The 17,249-nt window shown below is 57.2% G+C and overlaps 1 protein-coding gene across 1 annotated transcript in view; it reads left to right on the top strand.

Moving 5' to 3' along the window:
• Positions 1-17,249, top strand: part of LGR6 (leucine rich repeat containing G protein-coupled receptor 6) — a 95,926-nt gene that overhangs the window by 44,676 nt on the left and 34,001 nt on the right. Inside the window, exon 5 of the mRNA XM_030844414.2 lies at positions 14,369-14,584. Within this exon, the coding sequence (XP_030700274.2) occupies positions 14,369-14,584 (216 nt within the window). The remainder of the gene's footprint in view (positions 1-14,368; positions 14,585-17,249) is intronic.

Raw genomic sequence — 17,249 nt, 5'->3', positions numbered from 1 at the left:
CATTTTAACAGTCCATGAATATGTCTTTCCATTTATTTAGATATTCTTTAATTTCTTTCAACAATGTTTTATGGTTTTCAAAGTATAGACTTTGTACTTTTTATTAAATTTATTCCTATTTGCGTTGATGTTATTGAAAATTGAATTGTTTTCTTTTTTATTGAAATATAGTTGATTTACAATGTTGTATTAGTTTCCTGTGTACAGCAAATGATTGTTATATATATGCGTATATGTATTCTTTTTCATAATAGGTTATTACAAGATATTGAATATAGTTCCCTGTGCTATACAGTAGGTCCTTATTGTTTATCTATTTTATATATAGTAGTGTGTATATGTTAATCCCAAACTCCTAATTTATCCCCAACTCCTTTCCCCGTTGGTAACCATAAGTTTGTTTTCTATGTCTGTGAGTCTGTTTCTGTTTTGTAAATAAGTTCATTTGTATCATATTTTAGATTCCACATATAAGTGATATCATATGATATTTGTCTCTGACTTACTTCACTTAGTATGATAATCTCTAGGTCCATCCATGTTGCTGCAAATGGCATTATTTCATTCTTTTTTATGGCTGAGTAATATTCCCTTGTGTATATGTACCACATCTTCTCTATCCATTCATCTGTTGATGGACACTTAGGTTGCTTCCATGTCTTGGCTATTGTGAATAGTGCTGCTATGAACATAGGGGCGTATGTATCTTTTCGAATTAGGGTTTTGTCCAGGTATATGCCCAGGAGTGGGATTGCTGGATCATATGGTAGATCTATTTTTAGTTTTTTAAGGAACCTCCATACTGTTCTCCACAGTGGCTGTACCAATTTACATTCCCACCAACAGTGTAGGAGGGCTCCCTTTTCTCCACACCCTCTCCAGCATTTATTGTTTGTAGACGTTTTAATGATGGCCATTCTGACCGGTGTGAGGTGATACGTCATTGTAGTTTTGATTTGCATTTCTCTAATACAGGGGTCCCCGACCCCCAGGGCCACGGACCAGTACCGGTCTGCGGCCTGTTAGGAACTGGACCGCACAGTAGGAGGTGAGCGGTGGGCGAGTGAGTGAAACTTCATCTGCCGCTGCCCACCGCTCCCCATCGCTCATATTACCACCTGGACCATCCCCCCATCCGTGGAAAAATTGTCTTCCATGAAACTGGTCCCTGGTGCCAAAAATGTTGGGAACTGCTGCTCTAATAATTAGCGATGTTGAGCATCTTTTCACGTCCTGTTGGCCATCTGTATGCCTTCTTTGGAGAAATGTCTGCCCATTTTTTGATTGGGTTGTTTGTTGTTTTGTTATGGAGTTGTATGAGCTCTTTGTATATTTTGGAATTTAAGCCCCTGTCGACTGCATCGTTTGCAAATGTTCTCTCCCAGTCTGGAAATTGTCCTTTTGTTTTGTTCATGGTTTCCTTCACTGTGCAACAGCTTGTGCGTTTGATTAGGTCCCATTTGTTTATTTTTGCTTTTATTTCAATTACCTTGGGAGATTGGCCTAAGCAAACATTGGTCCGGTGTATGTCAGAGAATGTTTTGCCTGTTCTCTTCTAGGAGTTTTACGGTGTCATGTCTTATATTTAAGTCTTTAAGCCATTTTGAGTTTATTTTTGTGTATGGTGTAAGGGAGAGTTCTAACTTCACTGATTTACATGCAGCTGTCCAGCTTTCCCAACGCCACTTGCTAAAGATGAATTGTTTTCTCAATTTCACTTTGGGATTGGTCACTGCAGGTGTGTAGAAGTACAGTTGATTTTTGTGTATTGATCTTGAATCCTACGATCTTGCTGTACTTATTTATAAGCTCAAATGGTTGTTTAATTAGGTATTTTAATGTTTGGAGTTTTGTTTTGTTTTTTGGTATTTTAATGTTTGATAAGGAAAGTTCCCGTCCATTTTTCTGTTATATTTTGCTCATCTATTTGTTTTATAACATGGCCTTTAGTTTTATTTTATGAGGCTACACCTAACTCCGGCCCCAAAAAAAATCCCATTCAGTGCATTTTCTGATCCCTTACATATTTGAGAATATATTTTTGTGGACTTCACATATAATTGTCAAAATAACTGGATATAAGATTCATGGATCATTATGTATTTTTCTCAGAATCCTGTCGATGTAGCTCAGTTTCTCCCGTGGCACGTGGTGTGCCAGAAAATTCGGAGGTTGTCCTCATCATTTTTTCCTCAGAGAAGAGCATGTGTCTTCCTTATGAATGCTTATGGAAGTTTTTCCCTTTATCTTTACAATTTAAAGTTTAGCCAGAATGTGTCTGGGTAGGAATCACTTTTCCTTCAGTTTGCCTGGAACACAATAAACATTTATAAAATACATTCTCTTCAGCTGCAAAGAATTTTTGAAAATTATAGCTGTGCTGTGCTTCTGCTCCGTGCGCTGTGGGTTAATCTTCTGAATACCTGCAGTTCTCAAGTTCAGATTTAATCCTCTCTCCTGCTCGGCTGATCTCTGTTTTCACGACTTTGGTCTCGTTGTTCTGACCAGTGTTCGACGTCAGGGGCAGCGTCCCATCCTGTTCTCACGGCCGCTTAACTCTCTGCGGTGCTGGCTCCGCTCACTCTCACCTGGGACGCGTGTTCCAATTTTGCTCTTTCAACTTGCCCTTCCTGCACCTTCCCTGCCCACCCAGCTCCACTCACATTTCAGTTCGCCTTTGAAGTTTACCTTCCTTTTCCCCGTTTTGTGCTGTTGTTCCTGCGCCTCCGCCTTTTCTCTCCTATGCGTGTCTATTCCTGTTCACCGACGTCATCATTTCCTGTACCTTATTGAGAATGTTTTTATTCTCAGTCTAGTAATAAGTTATTTTTAGAGATTTGATCTTTTCCTGGGTTTCAGGATGCTATTACATGTTCATGTTCTTCAGAATTTAAAAAAATTGTTGCTTTAAACTACTTCCTTTCTCTTTTAAAAAATTTTATTTAAAAAGATGTAGTTATACACAAACCAGCAATACTGTGGTACAAATGAACTTATTTACAAAACAGAAATAGAGTCACAGATGTAGAAAACAAACGTATGGATACCGGGGGGTAAGGGGGGGATAAATTGGGAGATTGGGATCGACATATACACACTACTATATATAAAATAGGTAACTAATAAGGACCTGCTGTGTGGCACAGGGAACTCTACTCAATACTCTGTAATGACCTATATGGGAAAAGAATCTAAAAAGAGTGGAGGTATGTATACGTATAACTGATGCACTTTGCTGTACACCTGAAACGAACACAACATTGTAAATCAGCTATACGCCAATAAAAATTTAAAACAAAAAAATCGTGGTTAAATCTATATAACATAACATGTTCCGTCTTAACCATAGTCAAGTGTGCAGTTGAGTGGCATTAAGTGCATCACGACACTGTGTCACCGTGCCCCCATCCATCCCCAGACCTCCCTCCGTCCTGCAAAACTGAAACTCTGCACCTGCTAAGCGCTCACTCCCCAGCCCCCCACCCAGCCCCTGGCCCCCACCCTTCCTCCTTCTGTCTCTGTGAATTTGTTACTCCAGGGACCTCATGTGAGTGGAATCGCACAGTATTTGTCCTTGGGTGTCTGGCTTGTTTCACTCAGCATCGTGTCCTCCAGGTTCATCCGCGTGGTGGCAGGTGTCAGAATCTCCTTCCTTCTAAGGGCTGAATAATAGTCCACTGTGTGCATGTACACGTGGTGTTTGTCACCAGGAGGCAATGTGGATTCCCCACGGTTTGGCTCTCCATCGTCCAGGGCTGTTTCAGTCAGCTTCTCAGATACACGGATGGGAAGCAGGTCGGTGTGTGTGACCCCCAGGCCGTTTTCAACACCCAATCAGGGGCTCGTAGCTCTGGTGTCCTGCGTGGAAGCCTCCACCTCACCCAGCGGGTGGTTCTCTGATTCACTGCACCGAGGACTGCATGGTGTGAAGGTTTGCTCCCGGGCTGAACGTTAGACGCACCAGAGGAAATGTTAAACAACGCTATGCTTAGGCTCCACCCTGAACCGACGACTCAGGGGTTCTGGGTCCGGCCCACGCACCAGAGGTTTACCGGCTCCGCAAGTGATGCCACAGTGGAGCCACGGCCAGAACTGCTTTGTCTCAAGATGCCTGACTCAGGCTGTCCTCCTGCGCGGTGGCCCTGGCCTCCCAGGATGCAGGTGCCACCCTCCCCCCGCCCCTCCCTCCTGCCGTGTTGTTTTCGGGAATCGGGGTCTCTGAGTGGACACAGGAGTGGGGATTGGGGCGCCGGGGGCGGGGCTGGAGCCCTGGCTGCCTGGAAACGCGTCGCTCACACAGTCAGGGGAGGCGGCTGTGCAGTTTTCTGGAACGCGATTCCGAAGAAACGGGGAAGGGGGGACGTGCCTTCCGCCTTCCGTCTAAGGCTGGGGGCTCCTCTGTTTCACAGAGCAAAACAGATGAAAACCACTCATTCCTGGCTGTTTTCCTCAGTTCCACTGGCCTCAGGGCCAGCAGAGATGTCAGATTCTAGTTAAGTGTTGCTTCTGGTCAAGGTCTAAGGTTTCGTCTTTTTCAGTGTCTCCATAGGTGTCGTAGTGGGAAGGTGGTTACATTTTCCTGTTTTAACTGGGAACTACTGGAGTGTCTGACCTGTCTCCTGGGCCAGGGGAGAGGCCTATGGCTAGTCTCCCGTGTCGAGGGCTTCAGCGCGGGTGGAGGTGCAGGGTGCTCACGGGTCAATCCGTGAGGCCCGAGCAGGTGACGGGCGTCGGGGGCCCCCGAGGGGGAGGAGGGGGGCCTAGTGCAAGGAAGGGCACCGACCTTTACGGAGGTGCAGAGGTGAATAAACCATGAACTCGGGACAGGAAGTGGGGAGAGAGAGAGGCATACTTCCCAGATGAGGTGGAGAACGGGGGGCCCTTCTGAGAAACGAGGCTGATGCGAGAGTCATTCCGGGGACGGGCTCTTGAAGCCCAAGCTAAAGAGTTGAGGGTTGGCCGGAAGCCGTAGGTGACGGAGCAGGAGGAAGACGAGCCCAGAACGTGGGGGTGGTTCTGAGTGGATGGCTGGACGGACAGGGGTCGGTGGAGGGGCGGGAGGTAGGGGCTGGGGGGAAAGGACTGACCCCCCGCAGCTGTGGCCTCCCGGCTCCCACACTGGTCCGCGGGGAGCCAGGGGCCCTCGGCAGGAGGGACGACCGGACCCTGGGTTAGGGGCGCAGAACCGGCGTCTTCTCTCCATCCCCCACGGCACGCTTTTCCGTGGCACCTGCTGCTGCAGAGTCTGGTGGGATGGCCTTTAGGACACTGGGGTGTTGCACGTGTTCCCGGAACCTCGGACATCTCTGCACCTCCCTGGACGGGTTGTCTGCCTCCTCCCCCAGCAGCCATAGCGCTCCTTGCCGAGCCCTGGCCCCAGGCAGCCACGCCTCAGACGGCCCAGGAAGGCCCACGGAAGCCAGCCTGCTGTCTGGAATCCGGCGGCGGGAGGCGGGGGCGTGGATGGGTGCCTTTCGGAGTCCCCACCCCGGATTCTGGGGCTATCACCCACAGGGCTGGCCTTCGGTGTCCTCAGGGGAAGCTGGTAAAGGCTGCTCACGGAGGCTCCTCCCTGCCTCCCCCACGGAGGGCAGGTAATTATTCTTATATGTTGCTGCCGATTAAACACGCGGAATAGCCTGGAGGAAGGCTCAGGTGTCACCTTTGATGTGCACAAAGGAAGCTGTCTCTGCTCCTGGGGTTCTCACCCATCCATCACTCTCCTGGTGGGTGGAGGGGAAGGGTGGCTCGGGCGTGAGCAGAGCTCAGAGGACCGGTTGGAATCGGCTTTGTCTTAATATCCTCCCTTTGATCTGCTGAGAGGCTGACAGCGAGAGGGGAAGGATCTCATTAGGTGACATAAATCAGAGCTAATGACAGACGCAGACTTTCCTGTGTGGGGAGAGGCGGTGAGCGGTGTGGCCCTAACCCTCCCCTCCGCTGAGGGGGGACACAGAGATTAATTAAGGCTCCGTCTCCTGTACCCCCACCCCCGCCCCTGCAGCAAAGCTCGACTTTAAGCTTCTGGGGGCCTAGACGTCAGCGTCCGCTCTGCCCCCCCCGACGCTGTCTGTCACTTTAGGACGCTTCCTCCCGCTGGGATGCTCGGGGTTCCAACCCCCAAGAGTTTTCACTTCTGGACTCAGCGTCGTGCACACCCCGGGAGGCCGGGCAGTGGGACCCCAGCTCTTCACGAGACCTTGGCCATGACGCGGGGCAGGAGTGGCCGTCCCCCTTGGGGTCTCTGGGAGGCTAAACCGGGCCCTGTCTGTGGGGCAGAGAAGGGTGAGTGCCGTGTGCTCCCCAGTGGACCAGGGCAGGAGGGAAGGGAAACTGGCTCCAGGCCCACCGCCTTCTTTGGCTCCGCCCTCCCTTTGCTCTGTGACCTTGACCGTCCTTGACCCCTTTCCTCCTTGGTTGCGGGGGTCCCTTTCAGCTCTCACCCTGTGACTGGTCTCTTCTCGGTAGGCAGTCCTATGAACAGTGCTGGAAGCGCTCAAAACTCCATCAAAACAAACAAAAGCCACACAGATGAATGCCCACTTGGGCATTGAATGCCCACTTGGCAAGTTGCAGGGAGAGGACACAGCCCATGCCCCCAGGGATCTTCCCGTCTGATCAGAGAAAAGCGTGGTAATGGTCAAAAGTCCAGAGCTGGCCTTGGCCTTCCTCCCACCTACACTGAGCATCCTTCCCATCCTTCTGCCCAAAGCTCCCTGCATTCCAAGTCTGTGTCCCAGTTCCAGAAGTTTCTCTCAGAAAGCTATAATCTCCATTGAAATTAAAAGGCTACCTAATAATGTCTGCCAGATTTCTAAAAACACTATCGGCAACTTCCATTCTTTAAAAAAGGAATTGTGTCCAAGTGGTAAAATTCTAATCGTCCTGAAATGCTTGTGGGCCACGGGGGTGGGGTTGGCTGCCTGAAGCCTCTAGGGAACGCTAGGCATGTGTGTCAATTAAAATGAAATAAACATAGAGGCTCCTTTCCTCAGGGGCACCAGCCTCCCTTCAGGTGGTCAAGAGCCGCAGGTGCCCCGGAGGCAGGAGGCGGCAGCCGGCATCATCGGAAGTGCTGTCTCAGAGGGGACCAGAGGCCCCGCCCCCTCGCCCTTCAGAAAACTCTTCCCCTGGGAACCAGCTCAAACGTCACCTCCTCTGTGAGGCCTTACTGGATTTCCCGCAGGCAGAGGGCGGGTCCCAGCTGCAGAGTGTTTTCCACGGGCTCACTTGACCAAGTACCAGCCGTGGGTTTGGAGCCACAGACTTTGGAGTCAGACCCACGGTTTCACCCCTGAGCCCACTTTCCTGCAGGCCAGGTGAGAAGTACGAGCTTCCAACTCCACAGGGCTGGGGTGGAGATTCAACATGCAAGTGTATGTGAAACGCTAGCGCGCCTGGTGGCGACTAGCTCTCAGGAAACGCTGGCTGACGTTTTTGTGTTGCTTCATTAAATAATAAATAGTCTGAGAGCTTCGTAGTCTAAGAGAGGGGCTGTGTGCAGCTCACGCTGGAACCCAGAGCCGAGCCCAGGGCTGGCCTAGCCGTCGGCGCTGATGAGCGCTTAGTGTGTTCCGTGCACTCCATCGGATGGAAGGTCTCAGTCCATCGGGATTGAAGTTCATCCACTCCGATGGAATCGAGGGCTAAGGGACTGATACTGGCTGAACTGAGACTCCTGTGATGAGGGGCATCTGGGGAGCCTGGTGTTTGGGGGGCTGCGGTAGTGGCTTTGTGAGAGCCCTGGGAGAGCGCAGAGGCCTTCTCGGGGGGTGGGCGTGCAGGCTGCGGTCTCCCAGGGAGCGGTGAGAGTGTCCATGTGTAGTGATACCTGGGCGACAGCTGGTCGTGTCTGCTTGGTGCCCAGGTGGTGGAGCCCTTCCGGCAAGCCTTCCCCCTGGGAGCCCCATGCCCTCCCGCTGAGGCTGGAGGCCGGCACTGGCGGCGGTGTTGACGTGGGAGACTGGGGCCCACTGCCTGCGGGAGGCCCAGGCACGTCCTTGCGGCTCAGCAGGTGCCAGTCTGTCCCCGAGCCCTCACCTTCACGGTGGCCCCCCGGTGTCAACGGCTGCCTCGTGCACAGGGTCACTGGGTCCAAAGTGGCTGCTTTCTTTCTCTTTTCACCTTCTTTCACCTTTCTTTTTCGTCTTTTCTGCTGGGCCCGCTGGGCCTCAGGGGTGTCAGTCCCTCTCCGCTCCTAAGGGCTGTGTCCTACAACCGCTGGACCTCCACGTGGCGTGGCTCAAAGTTGGAGAGACCCTGCAGCCACTGGAGCAGAATAGACCAGGGGACCCTCCCTGGGGACTGCGCTCAGAGAGCAGGTACCATGCCTGATGCCTTTTGAATGGATACCTGGTGACAACAAGTGGATCAGCTGATGGCCCACTAGGAGCCCCGAATCTGTCCCTCTGTCTTGAGTTTGACTAAGATCTGGTAGGACATAGGAAGGGTTAGAGAAAGAACTTGCAGAGAGGGCCTGTTCGGTCACCCTAGTGCTCTGCGGGCTGTAAGCGACCTTGGTCTCCAAGTGGGAGTGTGCCTCCTGCAGCTCAGAGAGGTGCCGTCCTTATAGGGACCCAGGCTGCTGGAAAGAAGCCCTACGCTTGAGTCCAGCCCTGCCGCTTCCCCGCTTCGGGCAATTCTCCCTCCTTCTCTGGGCTCCTGGCCCTTCTGGTGAGCTGAGTGGGGCGGGAGGCTCCTTCAAGCTCCGATGGAACAGGGTCTGCGTCTGCACCCCCGCTCTTCCGGTCTCTGTCACTGTCGGTGAGCAGGGTCCCAGCTCCACGTCTTCTGCTGCCACGGGCTCCCAGCTGGGGTCTCTCCTCCCTCCCCTTCTGTCAGCGGGACCAGGCCTCTGCCTGCGCCTGCAGGGCTTGGAGAGCAGGGGCCCAGCCCTCCCTCCTGGCCTCCTGGGGGAGCACGGGGAGCCGCTTGGCTCTGGAGAGGCTCCGCGGCTTCCCCAGAGCCCAGGCAGGCCCGGACCGGCCTGTGAGGTGCCTGCTGGCCAGCAGCCTCCCGGGGAGCGGAGCCCAGCCCCCGTGGGAGCTCGGGCTGTTGGCTTTACTCCAGGGCTCCGTGGCATAACTGCCGTCTTCCTCCCTGCCAGAGAGCTGGACCAGCTCCTCAGCTGTGCCCCTCCCCAGAGCAGGGGGCGCCCCTCCCACCCTCGAGCACGGGACCCGGGAGCCGGAACCCAGACTGGGGCTCATGAATGAGGGCCCCTGCCTGAGGCCCTCATTCATGAGCCCCACCCGCCACTGTCCGGGCCTAAATCCTACCTTCCTTAAGGCCGTTTGTGCAGCTGCGGTCTATGTGGTCTAAGTGGGACTCAGGGCTCAGCTTCCTGCCCACGGTCTCTGGGAAAGCTGGGACCAAGGTGCTGCCCCACTGGGGGTCTCCCCAGGCCCATGAGGGGTGGGGGCTGCTTGGAGGACACCCGGCCTGCCAGGGGCTGGGCAGGGTCCGCAGGAGGGTTCCTAGAGGCTAGAGGTTGCTGGGGGCAGGGGGCCGCCCCACACAGGAGAGGGGCAGGGGGAGTGGAAGCCGGTGCCACTCGGTTTCCTCTCGGCCCCTCCGCACTCCCCTCTGGGCGCCTTGGGGACCCTCCTCCAAGGGGGCTCTGACCTCAGGAGGACCTGAGGCCGCCAGGTGCCGAGCTCCTCCCTGGGCCCCCAGCCCCTCTGCACAGCCTCCTTGTTAGAGAGGCAGCTGGGGGCAGCCTCTGAGCCTGCGTTTTGTGTGCATTTCACCTCCGAGTGGTCTCGGATGGGCGGGGAGTCAGCGTGTACGGCTGAGGAGACCAGCCCAACAGGTTAAATGAGGGATTTGTGAGGAGACCCGGCTGCTAGCCAAGTCCCTGCTCACAGGACCCCCAGGGTGAGAGCTGCCGCATAAGGTGCAGGTACTGCACAGGACCTACTTACTCTACAAAGTTATTCCTGTTTACTGGAAATTCAGATTTAACCGGGCCTTGTCCCAAATATTGCATGGGACCTACTTATACAAAAAACGATTTGTTATTTACCCGAAATGCAACTCTAAGTGGGCAACATGGATTACTGTGTGGGAAATCCAGCCCTGCTGCCTTGGGTCCGCGGCCCACACGGAGCCCACCTGTGCCAGGCCCGCCCAGACGCAGGCTCAGGCCTGACCGACCTCGCCCGCGACTGTCCCAGCTCCAACACTTGCCAGTTTGCTGGATTCCCCCTTCGGCACGTCCCTGTCCCCAAGCATCGGGGCAGGGTGGGAGGTGCTGCAGACACTTCCTCTGCTCTCAGCCTCCCCCAGCCCCCACTGCCCCCCCGGCCCCCTGCCTACGGCCTGAAGCTTGTGAGCTGTGGACGGAGGCGGGGTGTTCTCCTTGGTCCAGCCCAGCCCTTCCCTGTGAATGGGAGGGCCGACCAGGGAGAGGTGGCCCTTCTCAGCCCTCCTGCCCCTGGGCTGCACCCAGCGCAGCAGCAGGACTAATCAGGGCCGTGGTGACCTGTGAAAGCGGGCACAGGCGTGTGTGAGGGCACACGTGTGTGCTCACACGTACGCGCACAGAGGCAGCCCCCGGACGCCAAGCTTACCGAGTGAAGGCCGCCCCCCTGCCCGGCCCCAGTCCCGGCTCGCGTCCGGCTACCCGCCTCTGTCCTCTGTCCTTCAGCGGGACGCTTCCCCGGGCGCTCAGGTCCTCACCCTCCTCCCGCCCCCAGGACTGGTGTCGCGTGGGGTGAGGCACGTGGATTTGGGCTCAGACACCTGGGTGGAACCCCAGCTCTCTAGCGACCTTGGTCCCTCTGTGAAACGCACGCTCAGAGCCCCTCATGGCATTGCTGCCAGGATGCGGATCACACGCCTGGTACCGACCTGGCCTAGGACGAGGGCTCGTAAGTGGGAGCAATGACGCTGCGGGGTCACGGTTGTCCCTGGAGGGGGAGCACCCCTGCCTCGGGGACCCAGGCTCCCTGGAAGGGCAGCGGCCGAGAGCCAGGCTGCAGCCCCGCGCGACCCCCCGTGTCCCACGGGGAGGGGGGCTTATGGATTTGACCTCCTAAGGGATGATGAAGTCCGTGCCCGCTTCGCATCCACACTGGCCCTGTGTCCCCTGCCTGAGGCCCTCATTCATGAGCCCCACCCGCCACTGTCCGGGCCTAAATCCTACCTTCCTTAAGGCCGTTTGTGCAGCTGCGGTCTATGTGGTCTAAGTGGGACTCAGGGCTCAGCTTCCTGCCCACGGTCTCTGGGAAAGCTGGGACCAAGGTGCTGCCCCACTGGGGGTCTCCCCAGGCCCATGAAGAGCCTCCGGACATCTGCTGGGGTCTCTGTGGACGGGAGCGAGGTGAGGGTGAGAGCCTCACCACGGTGGAACGGGTGTCAGAGCAAGACCACGCCCGGTAGGAAGGTCTGTCCGGGTCCCCTCGGCCAACCCCAGGCTGGGGAGTCGCTCCCCTGTTTATTTGAGGACACTGCTGTCTGTGAACGGTGTGTCGTGGAGGGTGTGGGAGATGACGTACCCAGGAGCAGGTGCTGGAGCCCGGGGCCTGGAGTGATGGGTGACTGAACCGCAGAGCAAGGCCCCAGGGCCAGCCGAGCACTGACCACAGGACGAAACGTCTGGCTCCCCTTTCAGGGTCCCTCTCCCGTCCAGCTGTCCCTGCTGCCGACCAGAGCGTCAGAAGCTCTGGAAGGCCTGGCTCGGTGCTTGGGAGACATTAATGTGCTTATGACCCAACCGATGACCTGGGAGTCAGGTTGGAATTCAGGTTCTGACGCAGAAAGTCTGGGACGAGGCCTCAGACTCTGCCTTTCCGACCAGCTCCTCGGTGGTGCTGAGCTTAGGGTCTGTGGACCACACTGCCAGAGGACGATCTGCTGCACCACTGATGCCCGGGGCCAGGGGCGGGCGCTGCGGGGGGCGGGGGGCGATGACGGAGCCAGTGTGGCCAAGCCTGCTCGATGGGGTGGAGAGGCGGTGTGTGAGTGCGGGGTGCGGGAGACGGTGGATGGGGCAGAGGGAGGAGCTCCAGGTTGGTACAGGGATCGGCGAGGCGTGTGGACGCGGGAGCGTGCTGGCGGTACGGCATGACGGTTAGAGGTGTGTTATCTGCAGCTGGATTGCCTGAGCCTGAATCCCAGCTTCACCGCTTCCTAGACGTGTGACCTGGCGCAAGTAACTTAACCCCTCTGTGCCTCACTGTTCTCATTTGCAACATGTGAACCTCACAGGCTGTGAAATTAAATGACTTGATACATACAGTGCCCCGGAACATAGCAAGTGCACGCTTGGTGAACGGGGCCTCCGACTGTATGAGGATGACGCTTCAGGCGCCGCCTCCGACGGTCTGTGGTGGCGCGCTGGGCAGGGGCGTGAGGTGAAGGGGCGTCCCGTGCGGGGCACTTTGCTGGGCATGCTAAAGGCTCCTAGAACTGCCGGGGGCGGTCCCCGTGCCAGGGGGCTTGCCAGGCCGGCACCGTGACATCCCCGGTCAGGGCAGCAGGGGCTCCTTCAGGAGAGGACCCTTTGGGGTCTGGACCCTGCAGTGGTCATTTCACCCCTCGAGCTCCCACGGACGTGCCTGTCCTTCTCTGGGCGAGGTGCTTGTGCAGAGCACCTGTCTTTTCGCCCATCTCCCCGCCTCCAGGCTGGCCCCTCCTCAACACCAGAAACCTGGCCACGTCCTTCTTTGTTTACGACCCTCCCTGGCTCCCCGTTTCCCTGACACAACACAGAATCGCTGGCAGGGCCCTCAAGCTCCAGCCCTGCCTGCCTCGCCGGCTGCACCTGCCCTGCTCCCTCCGGCTTCCCCTTGCCCTTCCTGAAGCCCCGCCTGGGCCTGGCTGCTTGGGTCCCCTGCAAGATGCTCTCTTTCCCACACACCGCCCTCCTCCACTGGCTGATTCCTCCTCTTCGGCCAGGTCTCCATGTAACATCACCTCCACCTGGAGGCCACTCCCAACGCCTCCCCAGCCATCACACTGCGCTGGAACGTCTTCCGACCTTCCCACTGAGCTGTGAAGGGCGGGGACACCGTCCTCTTCGTAGCCGATGCTTATCCAGCACTTTGCAAACTGTCTGTACATAGAGACATCTAGGGCACTCTTTAGAAAGAGATTCCAGGCCCCACCCTGGCCTTCCGAGCCAGGCCATCCTGGGAAGGCTCCTGGAGCCTGTTCCCACCTGTGGTCCCCAGGTCACCAGCACAGTCAGACCATCGAGGGTCTGACGACAGTGACCGAGTGACAGGCACTCACCGAAGGGTCTGTGGCCGTCAGGTCAGGTCTGATGTGGGTGGAGATCTTTCCTAGTTGCAGCTTTCGGGGCCTGTCCTGGTCGGTTTGCTCTCCCATCCAAGGCTCCTGTGTCTGCCTGTTCACCCACAGCTCCCCTGCTGGTGAGCCTGGGGGTTTCTCCCAGGGCTGGGAGGGACACTGGTGAAACGGCTCAGGGAACAGACAGAAGCACTGCCGGCTGTCGACACGTGGGCTCGTGCTGCTGGGACGGAAGAAAGGCACCTCCGCCACCGCCCAGTCTTCCTTAGGGTCAGCGTGACGGGGCCTTCGGGCCTGTGTGGTTGAGGGCTGGCGTTTCCGTGACGTAGGTGCCATCTGCCCGCACGGAGGACCAGGCCTCAGTGCAAAGCCCCTCAAGACAACAAAGTCCAGGGGCAGATCCACGGCCACAGGCCAGCTTGTCTCGTCCCTGTGGGACCAGCTGCATGGGGTGATGGGGCTTCAGCCCGAGCCCTGGACCAGGAGGCGCATTGGTCAGGGACATCGTGGCTGGGGCACGGCTGTGAAAAGCTGGCGCGGGCTGTCTCCTTGTCCTGCTGGCCGCCAAGAGTGTCGAGACCTCACACCAGAAGTCCTCTGCCACCGTGGACCCTCTGGCTGTGGACAGACTGGACCGTCCACCACCCGTCTGCCTGTTCTGACATCCAGGAGCCTCCCGTAGGCCATCAGCCAAGAAGGGAGCCCCGTCCAACACCCGGGCCCCTGAGCCGGGGAGCAGGGTCTCCAGGGCCGAGCAGTAGGGAGCGGCCTGTGGTTTTGAGGAGGCGTTTCCTTTGGCCACGTCCAGGGAGGAGCTGTCCCCGTGTCCGTGGTGGGAACATCTCTGTTATCCGGCCTCAGAGTGGACGGGGCTGGGGAGAACAGCGTCCCCAGAGCAGGGAGCCGCAGCACAGATGAGGAACTTGAGCGTGGCAGGGGGAACGCTGTTGTCCACAACCGGGCTGTGGGTCCAGTCTTGCGTCACCGACGGGAATGCAGGGCGGAAAGGGCCAAGAGCTGCGGCTTGGAGCCGAGGTGAACCCCGGGGTCCCTTATTCCCAGGCACCTCGGAGGCTGCACTGGCCCAGCACTGACCCTCCCCTCTCTCCACCAGGCGCCTCGATGCCAACCTCATCTCCCTGGTCCCGGACAGGAGCTTCGAGGGGCTGTCCTCCCTCCGCCACCTGTGGCTGGACGACAACGCGCTCACCGAGATCCCCGTCAGGGCCCTCGGCAATCTCCGCGCCCTGCAGGCCGTGACCCTGGCCCTGAACCGAATAGGCCACATCCCCGACTACGCCTTCCGGAACCTGTCCAGCCTCGTGGTGCTGTGAGTGCTGCCCCTCCCCCCACCCGCACGGCTTCGCTCTTGGCTGTGTCCCTGAGGTTTCCGAACCTTCTGGTCTGCGTTTCCCCTCCTGACGTGAGGATGACCATCTCCTGTTGACCCTGTGGGGCCATTGTGAGGCCAGGCGACAGAAGAAGTGCTCTGAGAGGCTGGAAGAGAGGAATTAAGCCGCGATTCCCTCTGCTATTATGTGCAAATGTTGTAACTATACCGCACTAATGGGAATGCATGCCCAGAATCTCCTGAATGATTTCCACCATGTTTGACAGTCGGGCAATGGGTGGATGCAGTCTTGTGCTTTGGCACAGGGGTGGGATAAACTCACCTCATCCCCAGGCCTGGAGAAGGAGAGAGAAGCCAGCGCTGTAATTAGACAGCAGAGCCCCGACGGGTAATTCCCTGGGAGGTAGCATCTCTGGCAGGAACTGGAGCCCGGGGTTAACTCTGTCCTCCCCCCACCATCCCCCCGGGGAACTTTGGAGTGCAAAGTTCACAGGGTAATTGCCAAGGGCTTGGAGGTCACGTGTAATTGCTTTGGGTTACATCCTAATTGCCGTGGGGACGTAAGGCCTCCCCTGCTCTTGGAAATCTGGTATGATTCTCCAAACCAGGGAGCGGACGAGGCATGAGTTTGTCTACTTCTCTGTCCTGGGAGACCGGAGAAGCGGGACCAGCATCCTTCTGAACCCCATCCTCCGTCAGCACGGCCACATGGTCCTCCTCGTGGGCGCCAGTGAGGGGTACTGACTGCGGCGGAACAGAACGGGGCGGCTGATTGCAGCTTTGGTGATGCCCCGTGACATCGTGATGGTCCCTGGGAATAAACGGCGTCAGGTCTCTCAGAGACAAGACTACTGGAAAAATGCAGGCCTCACGATGGGCCCCCGACGAGCGAGCAGCGGGGGGTGTACGGAGCCCCGTGGGGGCCCTGCAGAGTGCAGGGGTGGAGAGCCGGCCGCTGCCTCAGAGGCTGGCGGGCCAGTCCCAGTAGCAGGATGCTGGTGGGAAGGACAGCAGCGCTGAGTCCTTAACTCAGGCCGAGGGGACCGGACGCTGAGTCAGGCTCGTCTCGGGGCTCAGGGCGGCCAAAGCAGCTGGAGGAGGGAAGTGGGGGCCTGCTGGGCCGGAAAGTTGGCTTCGAGTAGGCAGGTGAAGAGCAGGGGCTCCAAGCAGGTGTCAGCAAAGACCCGGGGGCGTCGGGCTGCTGGCTGAGGCGAGCGTGCCAGTGAGGCCGGAGAGAAGGCCGGGCAGGTGCGTCTGCGGGCTCAGAGTCAGAGCAGGAGTCCGGCTGTGGCCTGCGTGGGGCAGGGGAGGCTGGAGGCGAGAAGGGGGTTGGGAGTCTGGTTTGAAGAACGGGCGGGAACAGGGGAGACTGGATCTAGGAGGCAAAGTCCAGCTTAGGGAGGAATCAGGCGTGGCCCTGAGGGACGTTGCGAAGGAAGAATCTATCCGACTTGAGGTTTTCACAGGGTGGGAGGCCAAGGTCGGGGGCGCGAGTGGGGGAGTTCGGCTACCGCGGATCCAGGAGGGGCCGGGGGTCTCACCGGGCACAGGAGGGGAGGGGCCCAGGGGCCCACGATGCTGAGAGAGGAGAAGGCCCAGAAGCATTGCCCCTGCCCTTCAGGTCCTCTGGCCCTGGGACGGGGGACATAGGCTGCCGTGGCCGGTGACCTTGCAGGGCAGAGTGGGCTGGAGAAAGCCGTCCAGGACCTAGGGCTGAGCTGCAGGAAAGCGCAGGGGCAGAGTCAAGAAAGTGGGTGGACGGGGGTGTGGCCGGAGGCGTGAGGCAACCAGCGGGTGGAGAGGGCCTTCATTTCATCTCGAACGCTGGGCCTTGGTCAGGCTGCTCTGCGCGGCCCTGCGGGGACCGAGGGGCGCTGAACTGGACAGCAGTGCTGTCCTGTGTGGGGTCTCATCTCTTCCTCTGGACCATAAGCCCCAACAGGCTGGCCTGCAGAAGGCGCTCGGGACGCCTGGGGTGACCCAGTCGTCGTCTGTAGGCCTGGGCTGCACGGTCAGAAGCTGAGACGCTGTGGACCAGAGGCGCTGGCGGGGCTGGGGGATGGGGTGGGGACGGAGATGAGCTTCAGCGGAAGGTGCGGGAAAGGGGAGTTTGGTGACAGCGAAGGAAGCATGCGGGGGAGGGGCTCGTTCCCAGAGGCCGGGGCTGTGTTCTCTCTTCAAACCCAAGCCCCTGTGGTGGGTCTGTCTGCCTCCTGGGCATGGAGCAGGTGGGGAAGGACCCCCTTCTCTCGAGACCCCCGGCCCTGCGCACCATGTAGGATGGGGTCTGCCTGTTGCCATCTGAACGTCTTGGAGGCCAGTCTGATTTCTTCCCCATGTACGTGATTTCCTTTTCCTTCCTGAAGATGTCTTCTAATCCTTGAACTTTAATAGCTTCACGAGAATATGACACAGTGTGGAATTTTCTGCCTCCAGTTTTCCTGAAACAACGTATGCTTTGACCTGCGGATTTCATTCTTCATTGTAGAGAGTTTTCTTTTGTGTTGCGTTTTGAATACGGCTTTGTCTCACGTCTGGATCCTGGCCCTCAGAGACATCAATAGCCCAGTGTTAACTCACGTCGATTAGTTTCCAGCTGTTTTAGCCTTTCGCTCTCATGCAGCCAAGCTCACCATTTTAGCTC

Source organism: Globicephala melas, chromosome 1 (genome assembly GCF_963455315.2).
Source record: "Globicephala melas chromosome 1, mGloMel1.2, whole genome shotgun sequence".
NCBI classification, from domain to species: domain Eukaryota; kingdom Metazoa; phylum Chordata; class Mammalia; order Artiodactyla; family Delphinidae; genus Globicephala; species Globicephala melas.
This window is presented reverse-complemented; position numbering and strand designations above follow the sequence as displayed.